This window comes from Heterocephalus glaber, unplaced genomic scaffold (assembly GCF_053883595.1).
Source record: "Heterocephalus glaber isolate CG9 unplaced genomic scaffold, H.glaber_assembly_v1.0 deba00001689, whole genome shotgun sequence".
In the NCBI taxonomy this organism is placed as follows: Eukaryota; Metazoa; Chordata; class Mammalia; order Rodentia; family Bathyergidae; genus Heterocephalus; species Heterocephalus glaber.
This window is the reverse complement of record NW_028258414.1, coordinates 114673-142354: the sequence shown is the minus strand read 5'-3', so window position 1 is coordinate 142354 and position 27682 is coordinate 114673. Positions and strand designations below refer to the sequence as shown.

General features: G+C 34.6%; 1 protein-coding gene and 1 pseudogene across 2 annotated transcripts in view; both read right to left on the bottom strand.

The window, feature by feature from the left end:
• Window positions 1-9443: 9443 nt before the first annotated feature.
• On the bottom strand, window positions 9444-14317 carry LOC101719283 (ribosome biogenesis protein NSA2 homolog pseudogene; annotated as a pseudogene).
• The window catches only part of Tex9 (testis expressed 9), a 37023-nt gene continuing 18784 nt past the window's right edge, over window positions 9444-27682 (bottom strand). For both annotated transcript variants that reach the window (XM_021237191.2, XM_013076129.3), the window contains 2 exons: window positions 21710-21844; window positions 9444-21047 (listed from right to left, as the gene is read on the bottom strand). In XM_021237191.2, coding sequence (XP_021092850.1) covers window positions 20970-21047; window positions 21710-21844 — 213 coding nt within the window. In that variant the 3' untranslated portion in view covers window positions 9444-20969. The remainder of the gene's footprint in view (window positions 21048-21709; window positions 21845-27682) is intronic.

Here is a 27682-nt window from a genome sequence, read left to right as displayed (position 1 = left end):
CAAAAACAGACTTCTGGATCACCTACAGTAACCCCAAAGGGAAACGAGATGGAGCAATCTGATACTCAACCACCTGGACTCTCTGAATTGGCAACAAAAGAGGACCTGGGAAAAACGAAATCAGAAATAATTACTCAAATAACAGCAAAGATTGTGCTCATAGTCCAAGACATGATTAATAAATCTAGAAAGTACACAGATAAAAAAAATAGAAGATCTGAGGAACATGATGGAATCCCAACATAGGAAACAAATGGAATCCATAAAACAGATACAAACAGATTTCCAAGAGATTAAAAACTCCATTGAAAGTCTGTGCAGCAGAATGAACCAATGTGAGGAAAGAATTTCACATATAGAAGATTAGATTGCAATTAGTGAGGAGGAAAAGAAAAATTGCTTTAAAATTGTAAAGGAACACGAGAAATCAATCCAGCAGCTGCTAGACAATGCAAAGAAGAATAACATAAGACTGATGGGAGTCAATGAAGAAAGAGGAGAGAGTGCAGATGACAAAAAAAAAAACTGTTCACAGAAGGAATGGCAGAAAACTTCCCAAGCAGGGGAAAAGAACTTGACATACAGATAAGTGAGGCATGTAGGACTCCAGCTAGGCTTGATCAAAGAAAATCTACACATAGGCATATAATAGTTAGGATTCCAGAAATCCAACAGAAGAACAAAATTCTACAAGTGGTGAGAGAAAAGAAACAAATCATATACAAAGGAAAGCCCATCAGAATCACAGCAGACTTCTCAATGCAAACCCTCAAGGCAAGAAGAGCTTGGAGTGATATATTTCAAGCCCTAAAGAAAACAGCCTCCAACCCAGATTGATGTACCCTGCAAAACTATCTTTCAAAATTGATGGAGAAATAAGATACTTTCATGATAAAGAGCACCTCAGGAACTTCATGAATACCAAGCTGGCACTCCAAAAAATTTCAGACAATACCCTAGGAAAAGACAATGAGAATTACAATTCCAGGAAACCCAGCAGAATGAATCCATTGGGCGTGACAAATTAAACGCAAAGGAGGAGAATCCAACAACAAAAAAAGTCATGACAAGGCTTTTAAAACTTTTGACTTCATCTCTCTAATGAGTGTATAATTCAATCTTGTTATTGTACTGATTAGTATTTTTCTGATTCTAGAGTTGCACACCATTCTTTGTGCTGTACTGGCTATTTATCATCTTCTTATGTCTACTTTCTAATTGGGTTGTCTATTAATGAGCTATAAGAATTCTTTATATATTCTGATCATAGGTTATATGCATTGTAAATATGGTTTGTTTGAGGACTACTTTTCATTTTAATGATGTCATTTAAAGTTCTAAATTTTGATAGAATCTCATTTATCAATTTTTTTCTTTTATACATCATGTTTTTTGTATCCTAGGTAGTTCTTGCCTACCCTGAATTCATAAATATTTTCCCTTATAGTTACTTAAAGTTTTATACTTTTAGGCTTTCTTATTTAGGTTCATAGATCCCTTCAAGTTATTTTCAATGTATGGAAAAAAAGGGTTGAGGTTAATTTTTTATATATGGACACCAGGTATTCTAGTGCCATTTGCTGAAAACACTATCGGCTCTTGAATCAAGTTTATATTCTATAAAATGTTAATGTTAAATAATCTTTCAAAACTCAGTGGACCATATATGTGTGGTTCTATTTCTAGATTCTCTGTTTTATTCAAATGATCTATATGTCTTTCCTTACACCAACACTACCTTGATTACTGTAGCTTTAGAAGAAGTCTTAAAATTAGGTACTAAATGTCTTCCAACACTGTTTTTGTTTCTGTTTTTAACTTTTCTAGGTCCTTTGTACTCCTACATAACTTTTAAATTTCAAAATCCAACCTGAATTTTTATATACCTTGTGTTTTCTAATCCTGTTAAATTCAAGTAGAAGTTCTAGGGGTTCCTAGAGATTTCTTAGTATTTTCTCTGTAGATGATCATTTCATCTACATATAAAGATTTTGCTTCTGCATGCCAATCCTATCCTAGTTGTATCATTTTATTGCCAGACTATTTTGGTGGGGCCTAGGTTTCAAAGTTTAATGGACAGATAAAGAGTAAGCATATCTGCCCTTGTTCCCCACCTTAAGGAGAAAGCATTGGATCTTCTCCATTCATATAAGGCATTCTCGCTGGAAGTATGGAGAGCATGTCTTTAATCTGTTGAGAAGGTTCTGTTCTACTTCTAGTCTCCTGATAGCTTTTACCATGAACAGCTGTAGAATTTAGTCCAATACTTTTTCTCCAACTAGTGACAGGATCATATGGCTTTTTCCTTTCCTCTCTTTAAATGATGACTTTTAGGGGTGAATCTTCCAATGCTGAACCAACACTGCCATCCCTATAACAAAACCACTTCCTACATCCTGCCAGATCTGACTTCCAATAGTTTGTTTTGTTAAACAAATTTCTATCTATGTTCCTACTTTTTTCTTCTATTATCTTTATCCAGTTTTAGGATTAGCACAATGTTGATTTCCTAAAATGAGGGGAGAAGTATTCCTTCTTTTTTCTGCTTTAATTGTTTGATATAATTTCTCAGTTAAAATGTTTATGAGCCTGCTGTTGCCATATAGGTAGGTTTTCAAGGTAGAGAATATACTTTCTTTAATAGGTGTTATTCAAATTTTATATTTCCTCCAGAGTTAGTTTCATTAATTTGTCTTCCAAGGTACTTCTTAGAAGTTGTCAAATTTATTTCAAAAAAGATTTTTGTAATATGCTTTCTATATCCTTTTAAATTCTGTAAAATCTGTAGTAATGTCTCCTAGATCTTAATATTGTAATTTTAAAAATGTATAACTGATATTGTGTAACAGGAAGAAAAGGTCTAAAAGAGCAGGGGAATTGGAAGGGGGAGGGGAAGGGAAAAAAGGAAAGGAAAAAATATGAGAAGAGGAAAAAATGGAAACAAGGTCTTTGCAAATAGAGAAGGGTGGAGGGGGTGAAGGGAGGGCAAGGGAAGGGGAAAAAAAATAAGAACCAAGAGACTCATGTAATGGTACACAATCCCAATGATGAATGTAACTCTATTTTATATCGAAAATGTACCAATAAATTTATTGAGGAAAAATGTAATAGAATAGAACGAATATCTTTGCATTTATTTGTGTCTTTTTCAGTTTTCTTCATTAGCTGTATAGTTTTCAGTACAGTGACTTTTCACATCCTTGTTAAAATTAGTCTTTTTTGTATCTCTTATAAAAGAGACTGCTTTCCTAATTTCTTTTTTCAGATATCTGGCTGTTAGTATATTGAAATACTTCTGACTTTTGTATCCTGTAACTTTATTGAATTTATTTACTTGAGTAAAATTTTAGTAGAGTCTTCTATATCATCAGATCATACCATTTGAAAACAGGGACAATTTAATTTTTTCCGTTTCAATTTGAACACCTTTATTTCTTTCTCTTGCCTAATTTCTCTAGTTAGTATTTCCACTACTATCTTGAATAAACAGGGCAAAAGTGGGCATCCTTATCATATTCCAGTTCTGAGAAGAATAGCCTCAAGTTTTCTCTATTCATTCTGATGTTAGTTATGTGCTATCATATATTGTTTTTATTGCCTTGAGGCACATTCCATCCATACCTAATTTGTTGATCTTCTGTTTGTTTTTTTGCAACAGGGTCTCACTATATAATCCAGGCTGGCCTTGAACTCATGGTGATCTTCCTGCCTCAACTTCCTGAGTGCTGGGATTATAGGTTTGCACCACACACCTGGCCCTTGTTGATCATTTTTATCATAAAGGGATATGTATTTGGTCATGTGCTTTCTCTGCACCTATTAAAATGATCATATTCCCTCACTCCATTGATAATTTGATCATCATGTTTGTTTGTTTGTTTATTTTGGTACTGGGGATCGAACTTAGGACCTTGTGCTTATGAGACAGATGGCAGCACTACTGAGCTAAATCCCCAGCCCTGATCATCATGTTTATTGATTTTCATATGTTAAGTCATCTTTGCATCCCTGGAATGAGCCTCATTTAATCATAGTGAATGATCTTTCAATGTATTGAATTAATGTAATCAAATTTAGTATTTTGTTGAGAAGTTTTAAACCTATGTTCATCAAAAATAATGGCCTATAATTTTGTTGTTGTTGTTGTTATATCCTTGTCTGTTTTACTGATACTGGTCTAGTGGCACAAGTTGAAAAGAATTTCTTTTTTTCCCTTTTAATTTTTTGGAATAGTTTGAGATTTGCTTGTTAGTTCTTTAATGTTTGATAGGATGCAGCAGTGAAACTGTAAGTTCCTAGGTTTTTCCTTTATGGGAACTTTTAACTATGGATTAAATCTTATTCATTATTGGTCTGTTTAGATTTTGTCTCTTCACAATTCACTCTTTGTAGGTCAAGGAAGTTATCCATTTCATTTAGGTTATTCAATTTGTTGACATCATTGTACACAATAATGTCTTATGATTCTTTGCATTTTAAAATTTTCATTGTTATGTCTCCTTTTTTATTTTGAGTTTTCTTTTTATTTTCATGTGGCTAAAGTTTTGTTGATTTTGTCTGTTTTTTTTTAAATTGGGGACTGAACCCAGGCTTTCACACTGAGCTATATCTCCATATCCCCAGCCATTTGTTTGTTTTTGTTTTCTAACTTTAAGACAGGGTCTTGCTAAGATGCTAAGTTGCACCAGCTGGGCTCAAATTTGCAATCCTCCTGCCTCAGCCTTCCAGAGCACTGGGATTTCAGGCATGTGCCACCACACTTATTTTTTTTAAAAGCCAAATCCATTTCATGCATCTTGTGTACAAGTTGCATATCCTTTATCCAAAATGCTTGGGACCTAGTCTAAACATAAAATTCATTTATTTTTATATGTACTTAAGACAAACAGCCTAAATGTAATTTTATATAGTATATTTAGTGCATCTATGTTTTAACTACAATGTGTCCACATGAAGTCCTGTGGAATCTTTCACCTGCTTTGCCCCACTGGCAACACAACACTTAGGATTTAGGAACATTTAGGATTTCAACTTTTTTATTAGATTGTTCAACTGTATTGTTTTACTGCTTTCCATTGATTTCTGTTCTGATCATTATTTTTTCCTTTGTTGTACTAATTTGGATTTTGTTTTTCTAGTTCCTTGAGGTGCAACAATTTGATATCTTTTTTTAATGTAAGGTTTAATTGCAATGAACTTCCCTCCTAGAAATGCTTTTGCCACACTCAATGCATTTTACTATGCTGTATTTCCAATTTTGTCTCAAAATTTTAAAGTTTCCCTTAGAATTCCTTCATTGATCTACTATTTATTTAGGAACATGGTGTTTACTTTCTTATAATTATAAAGTTTCTGAAATATTTGACATTTCCTGTTATTGATTTTTAATTTTATAATATCATAGTCCAAAAGATACTTAATATAATTTCAATAATCTTAAATTGGTTAATATTTATTTTGTGTATTAACATATGATCTAACCAGGAGAATGTTCTTTGTGTACTTGGGATGAATATGTATTCTGCTGTTATTGGGTGGAATACTCTGTATCTGTTTTAGGTTGTTTACAGTCCAGTTCATGTCCAGTGTTTATTTTCTACTTGAATAGATGTTTGTTCATTGGTGAATGTGATGTCCCTTACCATTAGTGTTTATTGCATTCCATCTTTTCCTTGAGATCATTTAATAATTGCTTTATAGACTTAAGTGCTCTGATGTTGGGTGCATGTATATTTACAATTATTACATCTCCTTGGTGACTTAAATCTCTCACTGTTATGTAATTATTTGTCTTTTTATAGTTTTGATTTAATGGCAATTTTTATTGAGTATAATTGACTAATAAAATCATATATATTTAAGGTATGCATTGTGTTCTGAGACACATATACATTGTGAAATTACTACAATGAAGTTAATTAACATATCTACCAACTCACATGACAATAATTTCCTCAGCTTAGAAACATTTTAATAGCATAAATAAAAATATCCTTAAACAAAAAGAAAAATGTAACACATCTCATTCTCATACACAGATGAAAATGTTTAAGCAAACATTGTTCTAGATGATATAGTGATATCTCTATACATTAATGAATATAAACTTGGCAATTCCATATATACTGTTTTGTAATTTGCTGTTTCACTTAATGTAGTCTAGTGGATTTTTTTTTACCTCAATTGATTCATGTCACCATCGTGATCTCTTAATTATACAATTACAGTAGTAACTTTTTAAATTCCTCCATTATCCTCTCTTATTCCCCTCTTTGCTTTTCCCTTTCACTTGTCTAATAATAGTCTCCCTTCTACTTTCATGCCCTTTTTAAGATTCTACATATTAAGGAAATCACTTGAAACTTACATGTATGAGTCTGGCTTATTTTGTTAGGATAACAATGCAAGTTCCACCCATTTTTCTGCAAGTGATGTAATTTTACAGCTCAATGATATTTCACTGTGTATATTTACCACATTTTCTTTATCCATTCATCTGTTGATCGGCACATAGGCTGGTTCTATATCTTTTTAAATTCTTTTATTGGTACATTTTAGGTATACAATAAGTTCACATTTATCATTGGGTGCTTGTATCTGTACATGATGTATCTTAGTTCTTAATTTTCCCCATTACCTGTGCGCCCTTCACCCCCTCCACCCTTCCCTAGTTACATAAATTTTGTTTCTATTTTTCTGCTTTTCTCATAACTTTTCCTTTCCCTTCTTTCCTTTCTCCTTCCCCTCCCACCACCCCTACACCTTTGGACCTTTTCCTATTTCAAATTATCAATTATTCATTTTAAACATTTTAATCCTTATTTACACTTTCAGTTTCTCACACTAGAGAAACTATTCAGTATTTACACGTGTGTCCTATTTATTTCACTTAAGAGGATGGCCTCAATATGCATCCATTTAGCTATAAATGACTCTAGTTTCTCATTCTTTATGGCTGAGTAGTACTCCATTTTATAAAAAAAACCCTCATCTTCTTTATCCAGTTTCCAGTTGATGGGCACTTGGACTGTTTCCAAGCTTTAGCTATTACAAACTCTGCCACTATAAACATGGGTGCACATATATCGCTGTGGTATGATTCTTTTCATTCTTTGGGGAAGATCCCCAGCAGGGGAATAGCTGGGTCAAATGGGACCTCTAGCCTTAGTTCTTTGAAGTATCTCCATACTGACGTCCACAATGGTTGCACCAGTCTGCACTCCCACCAACAATGGAGAAGGGTTCCTTTGTCCCCACAGCCCTGCCAGCATTTGTTATTGATTGATTTCTTGATAGCAGCCATTCTTTCTGAGGTGAGGTGGAATCCCAATGTTATTCTCATCTGCATCTCTTGAATGACCAGTGATGTTGAACATTTTTTCATATATTTCTTTGCTGCTTTTACTTCTTTGTCTGAGAAATGTCTGTTCATTTCAGATGACCATTTTTGAATTGGGTCTTTGAATTGGGGGGGGTTGATTTTTTTCAATTCTTTATGTATTCTTGATAGTAGACCTTTGTCTGAGGAACACCTGGTAAAAATTTTTCCCACATTGTAGGTTGTCTCTTAGCTCTGTTGGTGGTTTTTCTTGCAGTGCAGAAGCTTTTTAATACGATGAGATCCCAGGTTTTGATTCCTTGTGCTAGTTCCCATGCTACTAAAGATTTGTTCATAAAGTCTTTTCCTATGCCAATGTCGTCAAGAGTTCTACCTAACTTATCTTCCTGCAAGTTTAGTGTTTCTGTCTTAATATTAGGCCTTTAATCCACTTTGATCTTAGTTTAGTGCATGGTGATAGGTATGGGTCTAGTTTTAATCTTTGGCAGGTTGAAATCCAGTTTTTCCAACACCATTTATTAAATAGACTATCTTTCCTCCAATGAGGGTGGTTGGCTCCTTTGTCAAAGATGATGTGGCTGAGTATGTCTGGAGTTCTTTCTGCATCTTCTAATCTATTCCACTGATCCTCAGGTCTGTTTCTTTGCCAGTACCATGCTGTTTTATCACAGTAGCTTTGTAGTATAGTTTCAAGTTGGGGATTGTGATACCCCCTGCCATGTCTCTGTTGCCTAGAATTGCTTTTGCTATTCTAGGTCTCTTATGGTTCCAAATGAATTCTTGTATTGTTTTCTCTAGTTCTGTGAAGTATATTGTTGGAATTTCAATTGGCATTGCATTAAATCTATATAGCAGTTTTGGAAGTATGGCCATTTTCACTGTATTCATTCTTCCTACCCAGGAGCAAGGGATGTCTTTCCATTTTCTTGTATCCTCTTCCATCTCTTTTTTCAGAGTACTGTAGTTTTCAGTGTAGAGGTCCTTTGCTTCCTTTGTTAGGTTGATTCCTAGATATTTCATTTTTTTGGATGCTATTGTAAAAGGAATTGTTTCCCGAATTTCTCTCTCAATGAGTCTGCTATTTGTGTATAAGGCTATTGTTTTTTGAGTGTTGACCTTATATCCAGCTACTCTACTGAATCTGTCAATTACATTTGGAAGTCTTTTGGCCGAGTTTTTTGGGTCTTCTATGTAAAGTATCATACCATCAGCAAATAATGACAGTTTAACTTCTTCCTTTCCTATCTTTATTCCTTTTATTTCTTTCCCTTTTCTAATTGCTGTGGCTAATGTTTCCAGAACTACATTGAACAGGAGTGGTGATAGTGGGCTATATCTTGGTTATTGTGAATCATGCTTAGCTACTGTTGTGAAGTAGAGAAATTGCATTTTCCTAATGACTAAAGATATTGAACATTTTTCATATACTAATTGGCCATTTGTACATTTCAGAAATAACGGTTCAATTTATTTGCAAATTCGGTCTATTTCATTTTTGCTTTTTTTTTTTTTAGTTCTTCATATAGTCTAGACATTAATCTTCTGTTGGAAGAGGAGCTGGCATAGATTTGCTCACATTCTGTAGGTTGTCTTTTCACTTAGTTGTGTCTTGTGCTTTCCAGAAATATTTTAATTTGATGTAGTCCCATTTGTTGATTCTTGCCATTATTTCCTGTGCTATTAGAGTCCTATTCAGGAAGTCTGTGCCTATGCCTATGGCTTCAAGAGTTTCCTCTTTATTTTCTTTTAGTGGTTTCAAAGTTTTAGATCTTATATCTAGTTCTTTGATCCAGTTTGAATTGATTTTTGCCCAGTGTGAAAGATAGGGATTTAGTTTCAGTCACTCATATATGGATATCCAGCTTCTCCAGCACCATTTATTAAAGAGGTCATCTTTTCTCCAGTATATGTTTTTGGATTGTTAAAAATCAGATGACTGAAGTTTGGTGGGATTTCCTGTGTCTTTATTCTATTTCACAGGTGTATGTATTTATTTTTGTGCCAGAAAAATGCTGTTTTTGTTATTGTGGATTTGTAGTATAATTTAATATCAGGTATTGTGATGCCTCTAGCCATGCTCATTTTACTTGGATTGCTTTGACTATTCTTTTTTTTTTTTTTTTTTTTTTGGTACCAGGGATTGAACTTGGGACTTGGGCTTTCAAGGCAGGCGCCAGATCCACTGAGCTAAATCCCTGGCCCTACTTTGACTATTCTGGGTCTTTTCTGATTTCATATGAGTTTTAGGATTGCTATTTCCCATTGTGTAAAGAATACCATTGGAATTTTGATGTAAATTGCACTGAATCTGTGGATCACTTTTGGTTATATGACCATTTTAACAAATATTAATTTTGCCAGTCCCTGAATACTGAAGATCTCTCCATATTCTGGTGTCTTCTTCACTTTGTTTTTTAATTTTCATTGTAGAGGTGTCTCACCTCCATGATATCTACTTTGATATAATTATAACTATCTTACTCTCTCTTGGTTCCAATTTGCATCCCTATTTGCTATACTTTTTACTTTCAATCTATGTGTGTCCTTACTATTAAAGAAAGTCTCTTATTGGCAGGAAAGTGATAGGTTTTGATTGTCTATGTAGCCATTCTATTAATTTGATGGGAAAATTTAATGTGTTCACATTCAAGGTAATTATTAGTAAGTCACTGCTTACTATTGCACTTGCTTTCTTACTTTTTCACATTTTAAAGTGTTTATTTTTATTATGTCTACACTACACAATAACTACGTTTATCATGGAGTTTGTACATGTACATAACACATCTTAATTCTTTTTTGTCCCCTTCCTCTCCCCTCTTTCCCTACTCCTGCCAAGTCTTCTTCCCTTCTCCATTTGCTAAAGCTTTATTTCCATTTTTCTTTAACTCTTTAAAAATCCCTTTTCCCTTCTTTTCCTCATTCCTCCCTCCATCTCTTGTTTCATTTCCCATTTGAAAAAGATCTCACTTCCTGATATCTATCTTTTATTTTGCTCCTTATTTATACTTTGGGTTTCTCATATAAAAGAAACAATGTAATGTTTAAACTTGTGCATCTCATTTATTTCACTTAATATTGTGGTCTTGGGCTGGGGATTTAGCTCAGTGGTTCCGGTGCCTGCCTCACAAGCTCAAGGTCCAGAGTTCGATCCCCGGTACCAAAAAAAAAAAAAAAGAAAAAAAAAAATTGTGGTCTCAAGGTGCATCCATTTACCTATGAATGACTCAAATTCATCCTTCTTTATGGCAGAATAGTTCTCTACATAGCACATTTTCTTTATTCATTCTCTATTGATTGGCACATAAGCCATTTCCAAGATTTATGTATTGTGAATTATGCTGATATAAACACAGGTATGCATGTATCACTATAATATGATGTCTTTAAATTTTCAAGAAGACACCTAGAAGGGGAATACCTGGGTTGAATGGAATTTCTTTCACTTTTTTGAGGAATATCCATCCTGACTTTCATTCCTACCAACAATGTAAAGGGTTCCTTTCTCCCCATAGCCTCAACAGAATTTATTATTTGATTTCTCGATGACAGTCATTCTTTCTGGAGTAAGATGAAATCTCAGTGTTAATTTATATTTTTCCTAATGGCCAGTGATGTTGAACATTTTAAAAATGTATTTAGTGGCCATTTGTACTTCTTTCATTGGGTCTTTTACTGGGGGGAAGGGTTCTAATTTTTTGAGTTCCTTATATATTTTAGATGTTAGTCCTCTGTCCAAGAAATAGCTTGCACATTTTTTTCCCATTCTCTAGGCTATGTCTTCACAGTTGCTTGTTTCTTTTGCTGTGCAGAAGCTTTTTAATTTGATATGATTCCATTTGTTGATTCTTGGTACTATTTCTTGTGCCATTAGGGTTCTATTCAGGAAATCCTTGCCTGTACCTATGTTTTACCTATTTTATCTTTCAGCAGATTTAAGTGTTTCTGTTTTAACATTTAGATCTTCAATCTGTTTTGATTCTAGTTTAGTACATGGTGAGATGTTTGGGTTTAGACTCAGTATTCTGTATGAAAACTGAGTCAATTTTTATAGTAACCCTAAAGAGGCTATTTTTGGCCCTTTTGTCAGAGATCAAATAGCTAAACATGCCTGGTGTTGTTTCACTTTACTCTTTTCTGTTCCATTGATTCATATGTCTGTTTTTGTACCACTGTGTGCTGTTTTTTTCCACTGTAGCTTTGTAATGCAACTTCAAATCTGGGATTGTGATGCCTCAAGCTGTGCTCGTTACACAAGATCATTTTTGCTATTCTGGGTCTCTTCTGATTCCATATGAATTTTAGGATTATTTTTTCAGTGTGAAACACTGTTGGAATTTTGATTCAAATTGTATGAAATCTATATGAGTTTTGGAAGTATGGCCATTTTCACTATATTGATTCTACCTCAGCAAGGACAGGAGGTATTTTTCCATTTTCTGATGTCCTTTTTAAATCTCTTTTTTCAGAATTTTGTAGTTTTTGCTGTAGAGGTCTTTTACTTCCTTGGTTATGTTAATTCCTAGGCATCTAATATTTTTTTGACGCTGTTGTAAATGGTACTGTTTTCCTAATTTCTCAGTGAGTTCATTATTGATGTACAGGAAAGCTATTGATTTTTGTGTGATTTTGTATCCTTATGGCTTGTATCTAGATATCCCTCCAAAGCCTCATGCACTCATAGGTGGGGCTTTTCAGACCTTGTTGGATTTAGGGTGTGTGATACTGGGATTAAAAGTGTGTGGTATTAAATTAGTCCACTGATTGAAATTAGTATAGTTCTGCGTGTGGCTGAATGGATTTACTAAAGACAGAAGCCCCACCTTGGATGTGGATGGCACCACCCAAAAGGCTTGTATCCTGGACGGGATAAAAGGGAAAAGCAGGCTCACTGCTGCTTGCTGCCTTCCTTTCCATGGACTGTTTTTCTTTTGCCATGTCTGTCCACCTTGGAGGCAGCCAATTATGCACTAAAACCTTTATAAACTTTGAGCTGAAATAAACCTTTCCTCTTTTAACTTGTGGGTGTTGGGTTGCCTCAGCAACAAGAAAAGTAAGACATTGCTGTGTTGCTGAATTTGACAATTCTAAGAGTCATTTGGTGGAATTTGGGGGACAATTCTATGTAGAGGACCATGTCAACTGCAAACAATGACAATTTGACTTCTTCCTTTCCTATTTGTACCACTTTTATTTCTCTTTCCTGATTTTTCCAGCTAATATTTTGAGGCATATGTTGAACAGAAATGGTCATAGTGGACATCCTTGTTTTCTACCTGATTTTAGAGGGAAATCTTCAGTATTTCCCCATTTAATATGATGTTGTCTGGTTTATCATAAATGGCTTTTATCAGATTGAGATAGGATCCTTCTATACCTATTTTCCACCTTTTTTTTTTTTATCATGAATGAATGTTGGATTTCGTCAGAGGCCTTTTCTATATCTATTAAAATGATCATGTGATTTTTGCCCTTACTTCTGTTTATGTGAAATATTATTTATTGATTTGCATTGTTTTACTTTGAAGACAGACTTTTTAAAATAAGCAATTTTTTAAAAAATAAAAAATAAGCAATTTAAACATGTGGTGATTACAGATTGATACAATATACAGATATCCCAAAGCTCAAGACATGACTATTTAATTCAGATCACTAAACTTTTGTTATTATTTAACTGCAAATAAAGTTTCTTTTCAGGCATCAGTGCAACTAAGTTGGAATTATCTAAACAAAATTTTAATTCTTATAAACAGACTATACTGAGAATAAACTTAAACATTACTGTTTCCTACTGCTACTTTTTTCCTTAGAACTAATGATGAATGATGAGGTAGAATAGACTTCAGGAGATTTCCTAGCCCTAGACCCCTAAGTGAAGTTTGCATTGACCTTTATTTATATTTTCAACTACAATGGTGGCTTTTCAGGAATGAAATGTGTTGCTGAATACTCACTCTTTAATGCAAAGACTGATGTTTACTTTTTCAATGGTTTAATCTCACTAACATGTAAGCCGTGAGCAGACCCCAAATAAAACACTAATTTGTAAAAACAGGCCATTTTAATGTTTTTACAATTTAATAAATAATTCTATTGATGACTATGGTTATGAAAGTTGTTTGGTAGTAGTCACAGTAATGGTGGTTTTCTTGATTGGTCTGTAGTCTTCAATAAGTTTAAGTTGCTGTGTGAAACATCTGTCAAACCAGTAAGACTGCACTGATGCATCCATCATTCTCAGGATTGTTTGCTACCTGGGCATATTTACTCCAAATAACCTTGCCTTGTGTCACAAGGCAAAACCCACTCACATGTACCTTTGGTAATAACACCCAAAATTATATATAGTGGCGATGAAGGATATTTTTTTCCACACCAGTATTGGCAGGCAAAACGTAGCTTTCAGTTCAGGATATTTAACATGGGCCTTCTTGAAATGTAAGCCCATTGGCCTAGTGAACCTTTCATTTTCAGGTAGTTTTCTTGAAAAGTCATCTCCAACAAAGCAGACTTTAGTACCTATCCTCTTCCATGCCTCCTTTTTTCTCTTTCTAGTTCGAATAACTTTTAATATTTCTGTTTCTCCCTGGGCATGAACTTAGGGTAGAGGGTCTTCCCATTTTCCTGCCTTTTCTTTTCATTTTTGTTTAATCATGTTGGAAAGTACTTTTGACTGAGATTGTCTCTCTCTGTCCAGCAGATAGGCAGGTACTCCCTGTGATCTTTTCATCATTCTTTTGTTTGGTGTTTCTCTTTTCATGCATCTTGATAGTCTTCTTCATTTGTATTTTTCATCATGGCACTGTTTAGGGTAAAGTTTAGCCTTCAGGCCAATTTTTTTTTTGCCTTTGTTGAATATTCATGAGCCTCTCCACTTTCCTTCTTTCTCTTTTTCTCATGGTAATCCAAATGATACCCATAGCGTTTATGGTGTGATTCAATATATTCATTTTGTGGCGTGGTGACAACTGCACAGTGTCAGGCATGTGAAGAAAAGTCTCAACTTTGGGGTCTACAGACTCACGAGCTGCCTCTGTGCTGATTTGTCTATGTTGAAACATCCTTAGTTCCCTAGGATGAAGTGTCTTTGGTCATGATGTATGATCTTTTTAAAGATTTGTTGCATTCTTTTTGCCAGTATCTGAAGGTTTTTTGCATCTCCATATTCATTAAAGAGATTGGCTTATAGTTCTCTTTTTTGGTTGGATCCTTTTCTGATTTTGGAATCAGGGTAATGCTAGCTTCCAGGAAAGATTGGGAATGCTCCTTCCTTTTCAAGTTCATTAGAGTTTGAGGAGCATTAGAATTAGATTTTTGTTGATGTTCTTTTAGAATTTTGCAGTGAATCCATCAGGACCTGGGCTTTTTGTTGTTGCTGTTCTTGGGGTTTTTAAAAACTTATTGCTTCAATTTATTATGTTATTGGATTTTTCATAGTTTTAAAAGCTTCTTGGTTCAATTTTGGTAATTTATATGTATCTGAGAATCTCAATTTCCTCTGAGTTCTCCAATTTATTGGCATACAGGTTTGCAAAGCAGTTACTAATAATATTCTAGATTTTGGTAGTGTCCATTATGATTTCATGCATTGATTTGGGGGTTTTTTCCTCTGCTTTTGTTTGTAAGACTGGCTAAGGGTTTGTCTACTTTGTTTAGTTATTTGAATAACTAGCTCTTTGACTTAAATTTTTTTGTAGTCTGTATTTGATTTCTGGTCTGACCTTTATAATTTCCTTTCTTGTACTAGATTTGAATTTGGATTTTTCTTGTTTTTCCTAGGACCTTGAGGTGCACCATTGTTATTTATTTGGGTTTGTGCTTTCTGAAGTGGTAATTCACAGCTATAAACTTCCCTCTTAGGACTGCTTTCACTGTGTCCCATAAGTTCTGGTATATTTGGCTGGCATTACTATTTAACTCTAGAAACTATCTCTTTTCTTCTTTGAGTTCTGTGACTCATTATTTAAGAGTGTATTGATTAATTTCCATGCATTTGCATAATTTCAGCGTTTCTCGCTGACTTCTAGTTTCATTGCACTGTGATCTGATAATAATCTGATAATGGTGTAATTTTGATTCTTTTGCATTTATGTAAACCTGCTTTATTGGGTAGTATGTGGTGTATTCTGGAGAAAGTTTCAGGTGCTATTAAAGGAGAATGTGTATTCTGTTGTTGTTGAATAGAACATTCTGTATGTATTAAGACCATTTGTTTGAAGGATTGGTTCAAATCTGATATATTTTGTCTAGTTGATCTGTTTGTCATAATGTATACTGTCATAAATAATCATGATATATTTAATTGTATTGATGTTCATCTGATCTTTTATGTCCAGTATTGTTTTATGAAGTTGAGTGTGCTGTTATTTGGTGAATATGTTTATAATTTTTATCTTTTTCTTTTGGAATGTTCCCTTAACCACTATGTAGTGACTGCCTTTTCTGTTGTTTTGGCTTAAAGTGTACTTTGTCTGAAAAGAGGATTGCCACTTCTGCTTGTTTTGGATTCTCATTCCGTGGAATATTGTTTTCCATCCTTTGATTTTTCAGTCTATGAATTTCTTTTGGGTGTTAAATGTTTCTTGTTTACAGCACACCACTGGATTTTGTTTCTTAATCCATTCTGCCGTCTGTCTTTTGATGTGAAAATTGAGACCATTCACATTGAGAGTTATTACTGATAAGTATTGAAATTCCTTTCATTGTATTCTTTTCCTATTTCTGATTCTTTCCCCTCTACTTGTTTACCCTACCTCATGTATTCATTCTGTTGGGCCTTTTAAGCATTGTCTAAACTTGTCTCTTTCTAGAATATCCTTGAGAATTTTTCTGGAGTGCTCTTTGGTGGTCATACATTTCTTTTGATGCTCTATACCATGGAATTATCTTATTTCTCCATTAACTTTGAAAGATAATTTTGTTGGACATATCAGTCTGGGTTAGAAATTGGTTTTTGTGGAGGAGAGTTGAAACATTTCAAGCTCATTTGACCTTTAAAGTTGGTGTTGAGAAATCTGCTGCAATTCTAATGAGTTTTCCTTTTTAAGTGACTCATTTGCTTTTGTTCAACAGCTTTTAAGATTTTGTTCTTGTGTGGAGTTTTGGAATTTTGACTACGATGTGTCATGAAGAGATAATTTTCTGATTGTGGCTATTTGGATTTCTATATGGCTCACTTATCTGTATATTAAGTTTTTCCCATATTTGGAAAATTTTCTATTATTTCTGTAAACAGACTATGCCATTTGTGCTGATTTTTCTGATTTTGATTCTGATTTTTCTGATTTTGATTTTTCACTAATTCCAATTAATCCTAGTTTTCCATCACCTAGCAGCTGTTGGATTCATTTTTAATGTTCATTTGTTCTTTTTCAGGTATTTCTCAATAATTGATCACTTACAACAGCCTCATTTTCTAGTTCTGACACTTTCCTCAGGTTGTTGCTTCTGCTGTCCATACTTTCAGTAGAATTAATTCACCTGACTTTTTCATGGACTGTAATTCTTTTCAGTGCTGGACATTGTTTGGCATCAGTTTGTTTGGCTCAGATAGCTTTTTATTAGTGTCTTCTGTAGATTGCTGATCATTTTATTAGGATCATTATCTGTTTAGTTATATTTTCTTTGAGCTTTACAAGCACTTTCTTGATTTGTATTTTTTATCTCCTTCTTTCAAATAATTTGGCTGTGTGACTTTTTATTTCCTCCCATATCAAAGCCCCTTGGGGAAGTGGGGAGTATTTGGAGGCATTTTTATGCTTGTCTTCTCATATTTCCATCTGTTTGTTTTCTGTGCTGAGGTTTGTCGGTTGATTATAGTGGAAGACTTTGGTGCTAGCATGGAGATCTCTTTAGTATCTGCTTTTCAGTGACATACTATGGGTTTGGCTAACTATAGGCCTTTGCTTCTCTCCCATAATCTTCTCACTTCCACTTATCTGGAAAGTGAAGCTGCAGCATATTTGGCTCACTATACAGTTCCCTCAAATGAGCCACAATATTGCTAATGACATGAAGGCGCATATACTGACACATAGAGAAAACCAATTAATAGCAATAATGTTATCACTTTGGCTATAGTAATAAAATCAGCAACAATACCATGAAAGACAAACTAGTTAATGACATACCCTAAGAACCAACAATGTACCATCCTTAACCACAGAAAAGAGATGTATGATTATAGTATAAACACTCAAGCCAAATACTGACCTATACTATCTACTAAATGAAACTTTACCTCCACTAACAATGGAACAGTATTCAACAATAACAGCATATAGTTAATTATCTATAGATTCATTAAACAAGTGCTTTACTAGTAAAGATAAAGGGTGTGGGGAATGGGAGCATTGAAAGTAAAATTTCAAAAATTAAGCAATGGAAGATGAGGAGGTGAGAAAAGTGAAATAAAGGATATTTCCATCTTTTTTGGGGGGGGGTACCAGGGATCAAACTCAGGTCCTTGCACTTGCGTAGCAGGTGGCAAAACCACTGAGCTAAATCCCGGGCCCTAGAAATAAAGGATCTTATTAAGGAGTAAAAGGAAATTAACAGTATTAGATGTAAGAAAAGAACAAACAAGAAAAAGGAGAAAAAAGAAAAAAACAGCAAATTAAAGGAAAAAAGACAAAATGAGAAAAATTAGAGCATGACAGAGACAGAAATGGGTTCAAAAATTCTCTATTTTCAAATGAGTGATTTCCTTCCAGGATCGCAGTCTTGGAATCCAGCAAGTCACATTCCTGTCTGCCTGGCTTTATAACTTCTGGAGTTTGTGAGGTGTCCCCTGCCTGCTCTAGAGACCACTCATATGTAACCTAGGCTATGGCAACGTACAAGCCAAGGTGCATCCCCACTTATGAGGATAAATGGGAAAGCAATCAGACCACCAGTCTTTGCTGAATGTAGGAAGCAGGGACAGGGTGCAAGCAAACCACTAGACTCAGTGTCATCATCTTGATATCTAGCCACCTCTGAAAGCCACAACTGTTGGCTGTTGGGTCTGGTCTTCCACCATGGAGCATGGGGTCCCATGTCTTTTCTATCCTGAGCTTGAAATTCTCAGGGGATCTATGTCTAGGCCTCAGGCTTTCTACATCTGTCTCTCATGGCTATCTCTGCCACCTTGGTAGTGTAACACTGATAATCCTGGAGTGAAGCTGTACTGTAGTTGTGCTGTGTGGTGCAGTCCTATACAATCAACCTATTCTCAAAATGGCACCTGATTAAACTCTCCCTGGCAATATGGCAGGTGGTACACTGGATTTCTCCACCTCTATCTTGCCATGAAAGAGTCACTCCTGGAGTAAAATGCCAGTTTTTAGTTTATAACACTCCTGGGCTTTTCTTGGAGCTAACACTGCTGACCCGTCCATTATTTCTCCCTGAAGTTGCTAACTACTGGGGGCTTACCTTCTCTCCCAGGGTGTTAGCCTCATCCATGCTCAGGTCTAGTTGGTCAGTGAGTGCCTCTGTGACCCTGTGCTGAGGGGAACTAAAATGCAGAGCCAGTCAGGAGTAGGCAATTTGATGTGGCCAGGGTGCAGAATCCAGGGCATGGAGCTGTCTGGGTATGAATGTGGTGTGGTGCAGCTGCTCTCCCCATTGGACAACTTTAACTTTGATCACAGAAAATAACTCTACCCTTTTAGTCTACATTTCCGCTTTATATTTTCATGTCCTAATTTAGTTTTACATATCTCAATAGACTGTCACATTTATGGTTTTGACATTATATCTTTACATTAAAATATAGAATTTATGCATCATTACAGTATTGAATATTATGAATTCAACCATATACTTTTAATAAGTTTTATCATGTTTCCATGTTACCGATTAGGATCCTTTTCTTAAAGAACTTTCTTTAGTATTTCTTCTAAGACAAATTTGGTGGTGATGAATTCCCTTAGGTTTGTCTAGGAAAGTCATTATCTCACCTTCATTTCTGAAGAATAGCTTTGCTTTGTACAGTATATGCTTGCTTGGCAGTTTTTTCCACTCAGCTCATTGAAAATATCATCTACTCTGTCTTGGCCTGTGAGGTTTCTGCAGAGAAGCCAGCTGCCAGGCGTATGAGAACTCCCTTCAGTGTGATTTGCTTTTAGGACACTATCTGTCTTTGATCTTTAACACGGTCTTTGATCTAATTATAATATGTCATCAAGAGCAGATGTAGCTCAGTGGTGCCTCGCCTGCTTGGCAAGTGGAAGGTCCTGAATTCGATTCCTGGTACAGAGAAAAAAAAGTCACGGAGGTAGTCTTATTTGGGTTGAATCACTGGAGACCTTTGACCTTCCAATTTGTGGATATTTATGTGTTCAGGTTTGGAAAGTTCTTTTTTTTTTTAAATATGCTTTCTTACCCTTTTCTCTTTCTCTGCTCCTTTAGATGCCATTAAGCATATATTTGCTCTTTTGATGTTTAGCCCATAAATCCTACAAGCTTTCTTCATTCCTTCTCATTTTGTTTTCCTCTATATGTTTCTAAGTAATCTTAGTGGTCACAGATTTTCTTGTCCTTGATCAACTCTACGGTTGGTACTATTAAAATTTTCATTTTGTTCATTGTACTTTTTCAATCAGATGCATTTTTAATTTTTTCTCTATTTTCATGAAGTTCACTGAGCTTTCCTAAAGCAGCTAATTTCAATTCTTTGTGGACTTCTCTGTAGAAACATCATGTTTCTTTGGTTCTTCTTTTTTAATTTTTTGTACCGGGGATCAAACTCGGGTCCTTGTGCTTGCGCAGCAGGAGGTAAAACCACTGAGCTAAATCCCTGGCCTTTCTCTGGTTCTTCTTGATCCTTGCAGTCATGCAACAGTGTCAGAACACTGAAGTAGGTGGCACTACTTTCAGTCTTTGCAGTCTGACTTTAGGAAATGTCTTCAGTTTTAACTTTGTGCAGATATTCTGGGGAGACCATCTGTGGTCTCTAAGCCCATGATTGCTACAGCAAGCTCTAGAGGGTGGGAGCTGCTTGACCTCAGAACTAGCACAATTGGTTCAACCTGGACTAGAATCCTGCAGTGTCTTGGGCTGGGGTGGCGCTGTGGGAACACCAGTAAAAGGCCCACCACAGTAAAACCCAGCACTTTCCAGACAATCAAGACTCCTAACTCCAGGCTACTATACTTGGTCTGCTGCCATGTGGGAATATGTGGCCCCTGTAAGACTCAAGTTTCAGCTTGTATCACTGCTGGACGACAGCAGCAGCGTTTAATTATGTGCGCACCTCAGCAGTAGACAAGCCACAACAGCTTTGGGCTTCTGCTGACTCTCAGTGCTACACTAGTGGGGCTGGGGGAAGATTCCTGGAGACTTCTATTCTTCCAGCTTGCTACATTCTCTCCCAGAATCTATATTTTAGTTCAGTTGTAAAAAAGTCATAAAAGGTTACAAGGTCGTAAGAAACATAGATTCAAAAGTTAAATTTTTGCTACTTTATAAAATATATCATAATAACTACATATAAGAATACATTTTGTTTTATCCCCATATCTAAACAAGGAATTCTTTGAAATTTTGATTTCATAAATATTTTCATTACTTATGAAAAGTAAAAATAATTCAAACCATTGCAATTAAATTAAATGGATATCCATCACACACAATCATAGATCATTTATGAATTTCCCCATTCAAGTGCCTTCATAAATTCTTCTTCAGTGAAAGATAGCATCTTGGCAGCTTCAATATGCATCTATTTAAAAATAATCAAAATTGTCTGATTTAATATTAAGGACAGAATAGAACAACAGGTACCTTATAAAGATATGTGAAAATGTTATCAAAATATGTTCTGTTAGGCATTTAATGTGTACTCTAATTCCAATCATTATATTTGAAATGATAATTACATTCAGTGATCAACCTATAGAAACCTTTCTTGTCCAACAATAATAATGAATCAATCTACTATTAAAAAATAGTTCAGTATTATAAAACCTGACCATTTAAAAAGAGAAAGTTGGAGAGGTATGAATTCATGTCTTCTCATCACATTTATAGAAGTGAGCTTGAATCAGTGTTCACTTAAGGTTTTTAAAAGGAAAGCAGTCCCTAAAAAATAAGAGTTATTCTTGTATCTGGTACATTCTTGTATCTTGTATAGTATGGAAGTACCTGTACTGTATTTACTTATCCCATTTTCCACATACTTTACTTACATGAAAATACTCATATACTTGGATGACACATTACAATCTTATGTATATTACATTTCATATGTACAATGCATTTTATTTAGATAAAATTTTGTGTCCAGGAATGTCAAAATAAAAACTAAACATACTTAAAGACATTAAATAGTAAAATGGTTCAGATAGTTTCCACACTTTCATATCCATTTTAAGATAGACTCACCTTCTGCCTTTTTAAAACATCAATTAATTTTAACTGTTTCTTAAAACCTATCATTAATTCTTCTTTTTGTTTTTCTAGCTTCTTGTTTTCTGATTTTAACACTTCAATTTTTTTGTGTTCTTCATTTGCTATATCCTACAAAAGGAAAAAGTCACATATATTATTTTTCTAGTATGCAGTTTTTTAATGATATCGCCACATCAGTAACTATTTTTAACTGAAATATATTTTGTGTACATAAAAATTTCTGTGCATTACTAAACTACTATAATTTGATAGGTTTTTTTAAAAAACTGTAACCTGATAGCTTTTAATCATGGACAGGTCTCTCTCATAAAAACAAGTATTTTAAGAATAACTCAGTTTTAATTCCAGTAGTATAAAGTAACTTGTATCAGGCCAACACTACTGACAGTAATAAATAAAAACTTAGGACACAATTTAAAAAATATATTTGTAGGCACAGATGATTAATTAGGAAGCAGAATGTGGAAGTAATATGATCTTACACACACACACACACACACACACACACACACACACAATTGCCATTGGGTGCTGGAGAGCCAGAGGATTTGGTAGCTATTTAGTCCAAGAAGCTATAAGTTACAGAATAAGAAAGATCATAGATGCAGTTCCAATTTAAGACGGGAAGCCTAGATGCTTCCTGGAAAATCACTGGTGTGTTCAAAGGCTGCAGAAACTGGAATCTGATGTGCATAAGTAATGGCACGAGTAAAACATGCACTTGCTCAAGCAGAATAGAGCTTCTTCAAACTCAGGCCAACTTCTTCCACCTTCTCCTTTCATTCTACCCAGGCTGCAAGCCTACCAGATAGTACTACCCACAGCTGGGGTGGATGTTCCCTCGATTTGCAAACTTCTAAATAACTCATGAGATAAGAAATCAAAAGGAAAATTAGAAAATATTCTAAATGGAATAAAAATATAAAAAATAAAAATATCTATGGGAAGCAGTTAAAGATATGCAGAGGTTGAAGTTTTCAGGGTTAAATACTTATATTAAGAAAGCAAGCTTATACAGTCTTTACTTCTACTCTAAGAAATTAGCAAAAGAAAAACAAATTGAACCCCAAATAAAAAGGAAATAATAAAGAGTGAAAAATCATTAAAAGAGAAATAAAAAATAATGGAGGAAAATGGAAACCAGAATTAGTAGGCATCTAGAGCAAGACAGATAAAACAAAATAAAAGATGCAAATTTACAATACAAGAATGAGGGAAGGAGAAAACCAATAAGAATGTAGGAGGAGGAATAGTCAAAGGATAATATGAAAATAGTATAAAAAGGTTAAAAAGAAAATAGTATAAAAAGGTTTATGCCAGTAAATTTGACAATACATAAAAATGAACAGATTCCTATAAGATCCAAATATGCCAATCAAGAAAATACTGAGAGCCTCCAGTCCACATAGAATACTGATACACCTCTTAAGTAAATTAAATTTGAAATTTAAAATATTTCCAAAAGAAAACCACACGCCTTGACAGCTTCACTTGTGAGCGCTACTAGACATTCAAGGAAAAAATACCAACTTTACAAAGATTTTTCCAGTAAGTTGGGCTTTTCCAGAAAAATGAATAGGAAATTTATTTAATGAAGGCACTCTTACACTTATACCAAAACCAATCAACAAACAAAAAATTTACAACTACAGACCATAAGTATTTACAAGAAAACTACAGACTGAAAATTTGCAAGAAAAACAAAACAAGACCACAGTCTACAGATTAAAACTGTTCCTATGTGTAAATACATGCAAACAACTTTAAATTTTTACATATCTTTTGAAGTTTCATATGTCTAAGCAAATAGTCTGTCCATTTGTCCATCCATCCATCCACCTATCTTTAATCAACTGGGATTTATCATAGGAATATAAGATATTCTTAACATCTGAAAAGTCTACCAATGTAATTCATCATATTAACAGACTGACAAAAATACATATATATGTATAGTCATCTCAACAGATCAAGAAAACAGTATTTAACGAAATCTCATTCTGCTTCCTGATAAGATCTCTCAGGAAACTGTAGACAGTTTTCTTTAGCTCATGAATTAAAAATATTTTAAGGGATTAAATAAATTTTAAAAATAAAAAACAGTGAAGAACATGCAACAAGTGTGGGCGGGGAGCAAAAATGATTAAGATGTGACATGTATATGTACCAATTCCCTAAAACAAATGTAATTATATATTGCAAACACATACCAATAAAAATATAAAAAGTTAATACTCAGAACAATATTATAATACAGAAAAAGGAACATATAATATGGGACCAGTCCTAGACCAAAAAACCTAAAGTATTTACTAGTTGGCTCTTTACCCTCAGTCTGCACAGAAAATCCTAAGGTTTCTGGAATGAGTAAGTGCAGCATAGTTACAGAAATCACAGCTAAAATATGGAATTAAATTGTACTTTTTATCCTAGCAACAAGGAAAACTTGAATTTTTAAAAATTTAAGTAACATAAAAAATGAAGTGTTAAGTGATAACAAAAATATATAAGATGTACATACAGAAAAGTATACAGTATCACTTAAACAAACTGAAGAAAGCTTAAATAGATATTTTCTTTTCAGGATTTTGAAAGACACAATATTGTCAATTTTTCCAAAACTGATCTATGGATTAGTGCAATGCAAATCAAAACTCCAACAGGATTGTTTCTAAAAACGGATAAGATACTTTTAAAATCCAAATTCTAAAGGAAATGCAAAAAGCCTACAATAACTGAGCAATTTATAGAAAAAATATACGCATAGCTAGAGGACTCACACTGATTTCAAGGCTAATAATACAAACAATACATTATTAGCATAAAGACTGGCACACAGACCAATGGGATAAAATAGACATTTCAGAAATATATTCACACCTATCTGGGTAACTGATTTTGAACAAATTGTAAAGGCAAGTCAGTGATGAAAGGATAATCTTTTTTTTTCTTTTTCTTTCTTTTTTAATATAGGAGAGCAAGAGTTTATTTAGATCAGAGTACACTGTCAAGAGGGACAGCACTCAAGTTTCCAAGAGAGGAATCTTGCAGTTAGGATAAGAGATTGGGTTTTTTTTTTAAAGCAAAATATATATTGGTACATTTTAGAAATACATAATTATAACATTCATCATAGGGAATCTGTATGTGTACATGATATATCTTGCTTCTTTCCTCCCATTCCCGTTTGACCCCTCTTCTCCATATTTACAAAAGTTTTGTTTCCATTTCCCCTTCTATTCTCTTTCTGTTTTCTTCCCCTTCTTTCCTTCACCCTTCCTCCTTCCCTTATTCCCCTTCTTATGCGAACATTTTCTTACCATTTCTCAACATCTATTATATACTTTGGTCCTTATTTCCATTTTTAGTTTCTCACATAAGAGAAACAATGTGGTATTTAAACATGTGTGTCTATTTATTTCACTTAATAGTATAGTCTCAAGATGCATAGAAATATCTCAAGCTTATCCTTCTTTATGGCAGAGTAGTACCCCATTGTATAAAAACCCCACATCTTTATCAAATCATCAGTTGATGGACATTTGGGCTGTTTTCAAGATTAAACTATTACAATCTGTGCTGCTATAGACATGAGTGTGCATATATTGCTGTGTGTTGTAGTCAGTGTTTTGGCAAGGGAATACATTAAATACAAGACACATAATTTATAGGATTATTTTATGATAATTACTCAAAAAGTCAAAAGAGTGCATTTGATTAACTGCACACTAGGGACCCAAAGAATCCAGCCAAGGGCCTGGATCCCAGCAATCTCCCACACAAGTCCAGCTAAAGGCTTAGAGCCCATGGCAATGTCTCATGCTTGCCCGTATTGAGGATCTGCACCTGGAAGGCCCAAAGGCCAGTGGTGGAAGCCACAAAACCTATGCCAGTGAGATGAAGGATTTGTGCCACCAAACTGTGGGATCCACAATGGGGCCAGGAAGTGATGCTCACAGTGAAGATCAGAGCTCCTCTGACGAAAACAGCTACCATTCATTCCCAGCAAGAGCAAGGCCCTGAGCTCCTCCACTAACGAGAACAGCCTAGTTCACATCAGGATAACCATCCACAGCAAGCTTCTTCTAGAAAATCAACAGGTAAGATCTTCCCCTCCAGTTCTCTTTTTATGGCTATTGACAATAATCCTCAGGTGGATTCTCCACACCCAGACCACAGATTCAGTTCAGCTGGGTATTACAAGTTGAGCATTAGTTAACCCACTACATTGTGGAATGATGCTTTTAACTCTTTTGGGAAGGTACTAAGAAGGGGACTAGCTGGGTCAAATGGAACTTCTAGTTTTAGTTTTTTTTGGAAATCTCCACACTGATTTCCACAGTAGTTACACCAGTCTATACTCCCACCAACAATGGAGAAGGGTTTCTTTTTCTCCACAGCTCTGTCAACATTTGTTACTGGTTGATTTTTTTCATAAGTCATTTTTTTTCTGGAGTTGGAATCTCAGCATTCTTTTAATTTGCAGCTCTTGAAAGGCCAATGATGTTGAACATTTTTTCATATATTTATTTGCTGTTTCTATTTCTTCATCTGAAAAGTGCCTATTCATTTCAGATGCCCATTTCTGGGTTCGGCCTTTACATATGCGGGGTCTGATTTTTTGAGTCATTTATATATTCTAGATATTAATCCTTTGAGGAACAGCTGGTAAAAATTTTTCCCCACACTGTGGGTTGTCTCTTCACTCTGTTGGTTTTTCTTGCTGCACAAAAGCATTTTAAAGGATGAGATCCCAGTTGATGATTCTTTGATAGTTCCTGTGTGACTGGGGTTTTGTTCATAAAGTCTTTGCTTACGCTAATGTCCTTGAGAGTTCTACCTAATCTATCTTCCAACAGATTTTGTGTTTCAAGAATCCATTTTGATTTTAGTTTAGTACATAGTGAAAGATATCAATCTAGCGTTAATCTCTGGCAAACAGAAACCCAGTTTTTTCCAGCACCATTTATTAAGGAAGCTATGTTTCTTCCAGTGAAGGGTTTTGCCTCCTTTGTCAAAGATAAGGTTACTGTGTAGTTGGAATTGTTTCTGCATCTTCTAATCTGTTCCACTGAGCCTTGGGTCTGTTTTTCTTCCAGTACAATGCTGTTTGATCACAGTAGCTTTGTAGTATAATTTCAGGGACTGTGATGCCCTCTTGCCTTGCCTTTGTTGCCCAGAATTGCTTTTGCTATTCTAGGTCTCTTCTTGTTCCAAATGGATTTTAGGATTGTTCTAATTTAGTGAGATAATGCTATTGGAATTCTGATCAAGATTGCATTAAATTTCTATAAAAATTTTAGAAGTATGGCCATTTTCACTATATTGGTTTTTCCTACTCAAGAACAAGGGATACCTTTGTTCACCTTTTTTAGAGTACTGTAGTTTTCCATGTACAGGTATTTTACTTCATTAGATTGGTTACTAGGTATTTCATTATTTTAAATGCTATTATGAAAGGTGTTGTTTCCCTAATTTCTTTCTCAGTGAGATTATTTGTGTATAGGAAGGCTATTGATTTTTGAGTGCTGATTTTGTATCCAGCGACACTACTGATTTTGGTTATTAAATCTAGAAGTCTTTTGGTGGAATTTTTGGGGTCTTCTATGTACAGTATCATGTTCTCTGCAAATAATGATAATTTATCTTCCTTTCCTATCCTTATTCCTTTTATTTCTTTCTGTTATCCAATTGCTCTGGCTGATGTTTCCAGAACTATACTGAATAAGAATGGCAACAGTGGACATCCTTGTCTTGTTCCTGATTTTAGAGTGAAAGCTTTCAGTTTTTCACCATTTAGTTCGTTTGTGATAGATGGCTTTATCAGATTGAGATAAAGACCATCTATTCCATTTTCTGTAGGGTTTTTACCATGAACAGGTGTTGGGATTTGTCAAAGGCTTTTTCTGCATCTATTGAGATGATCATGAGGTTTTTGTCCTTGGC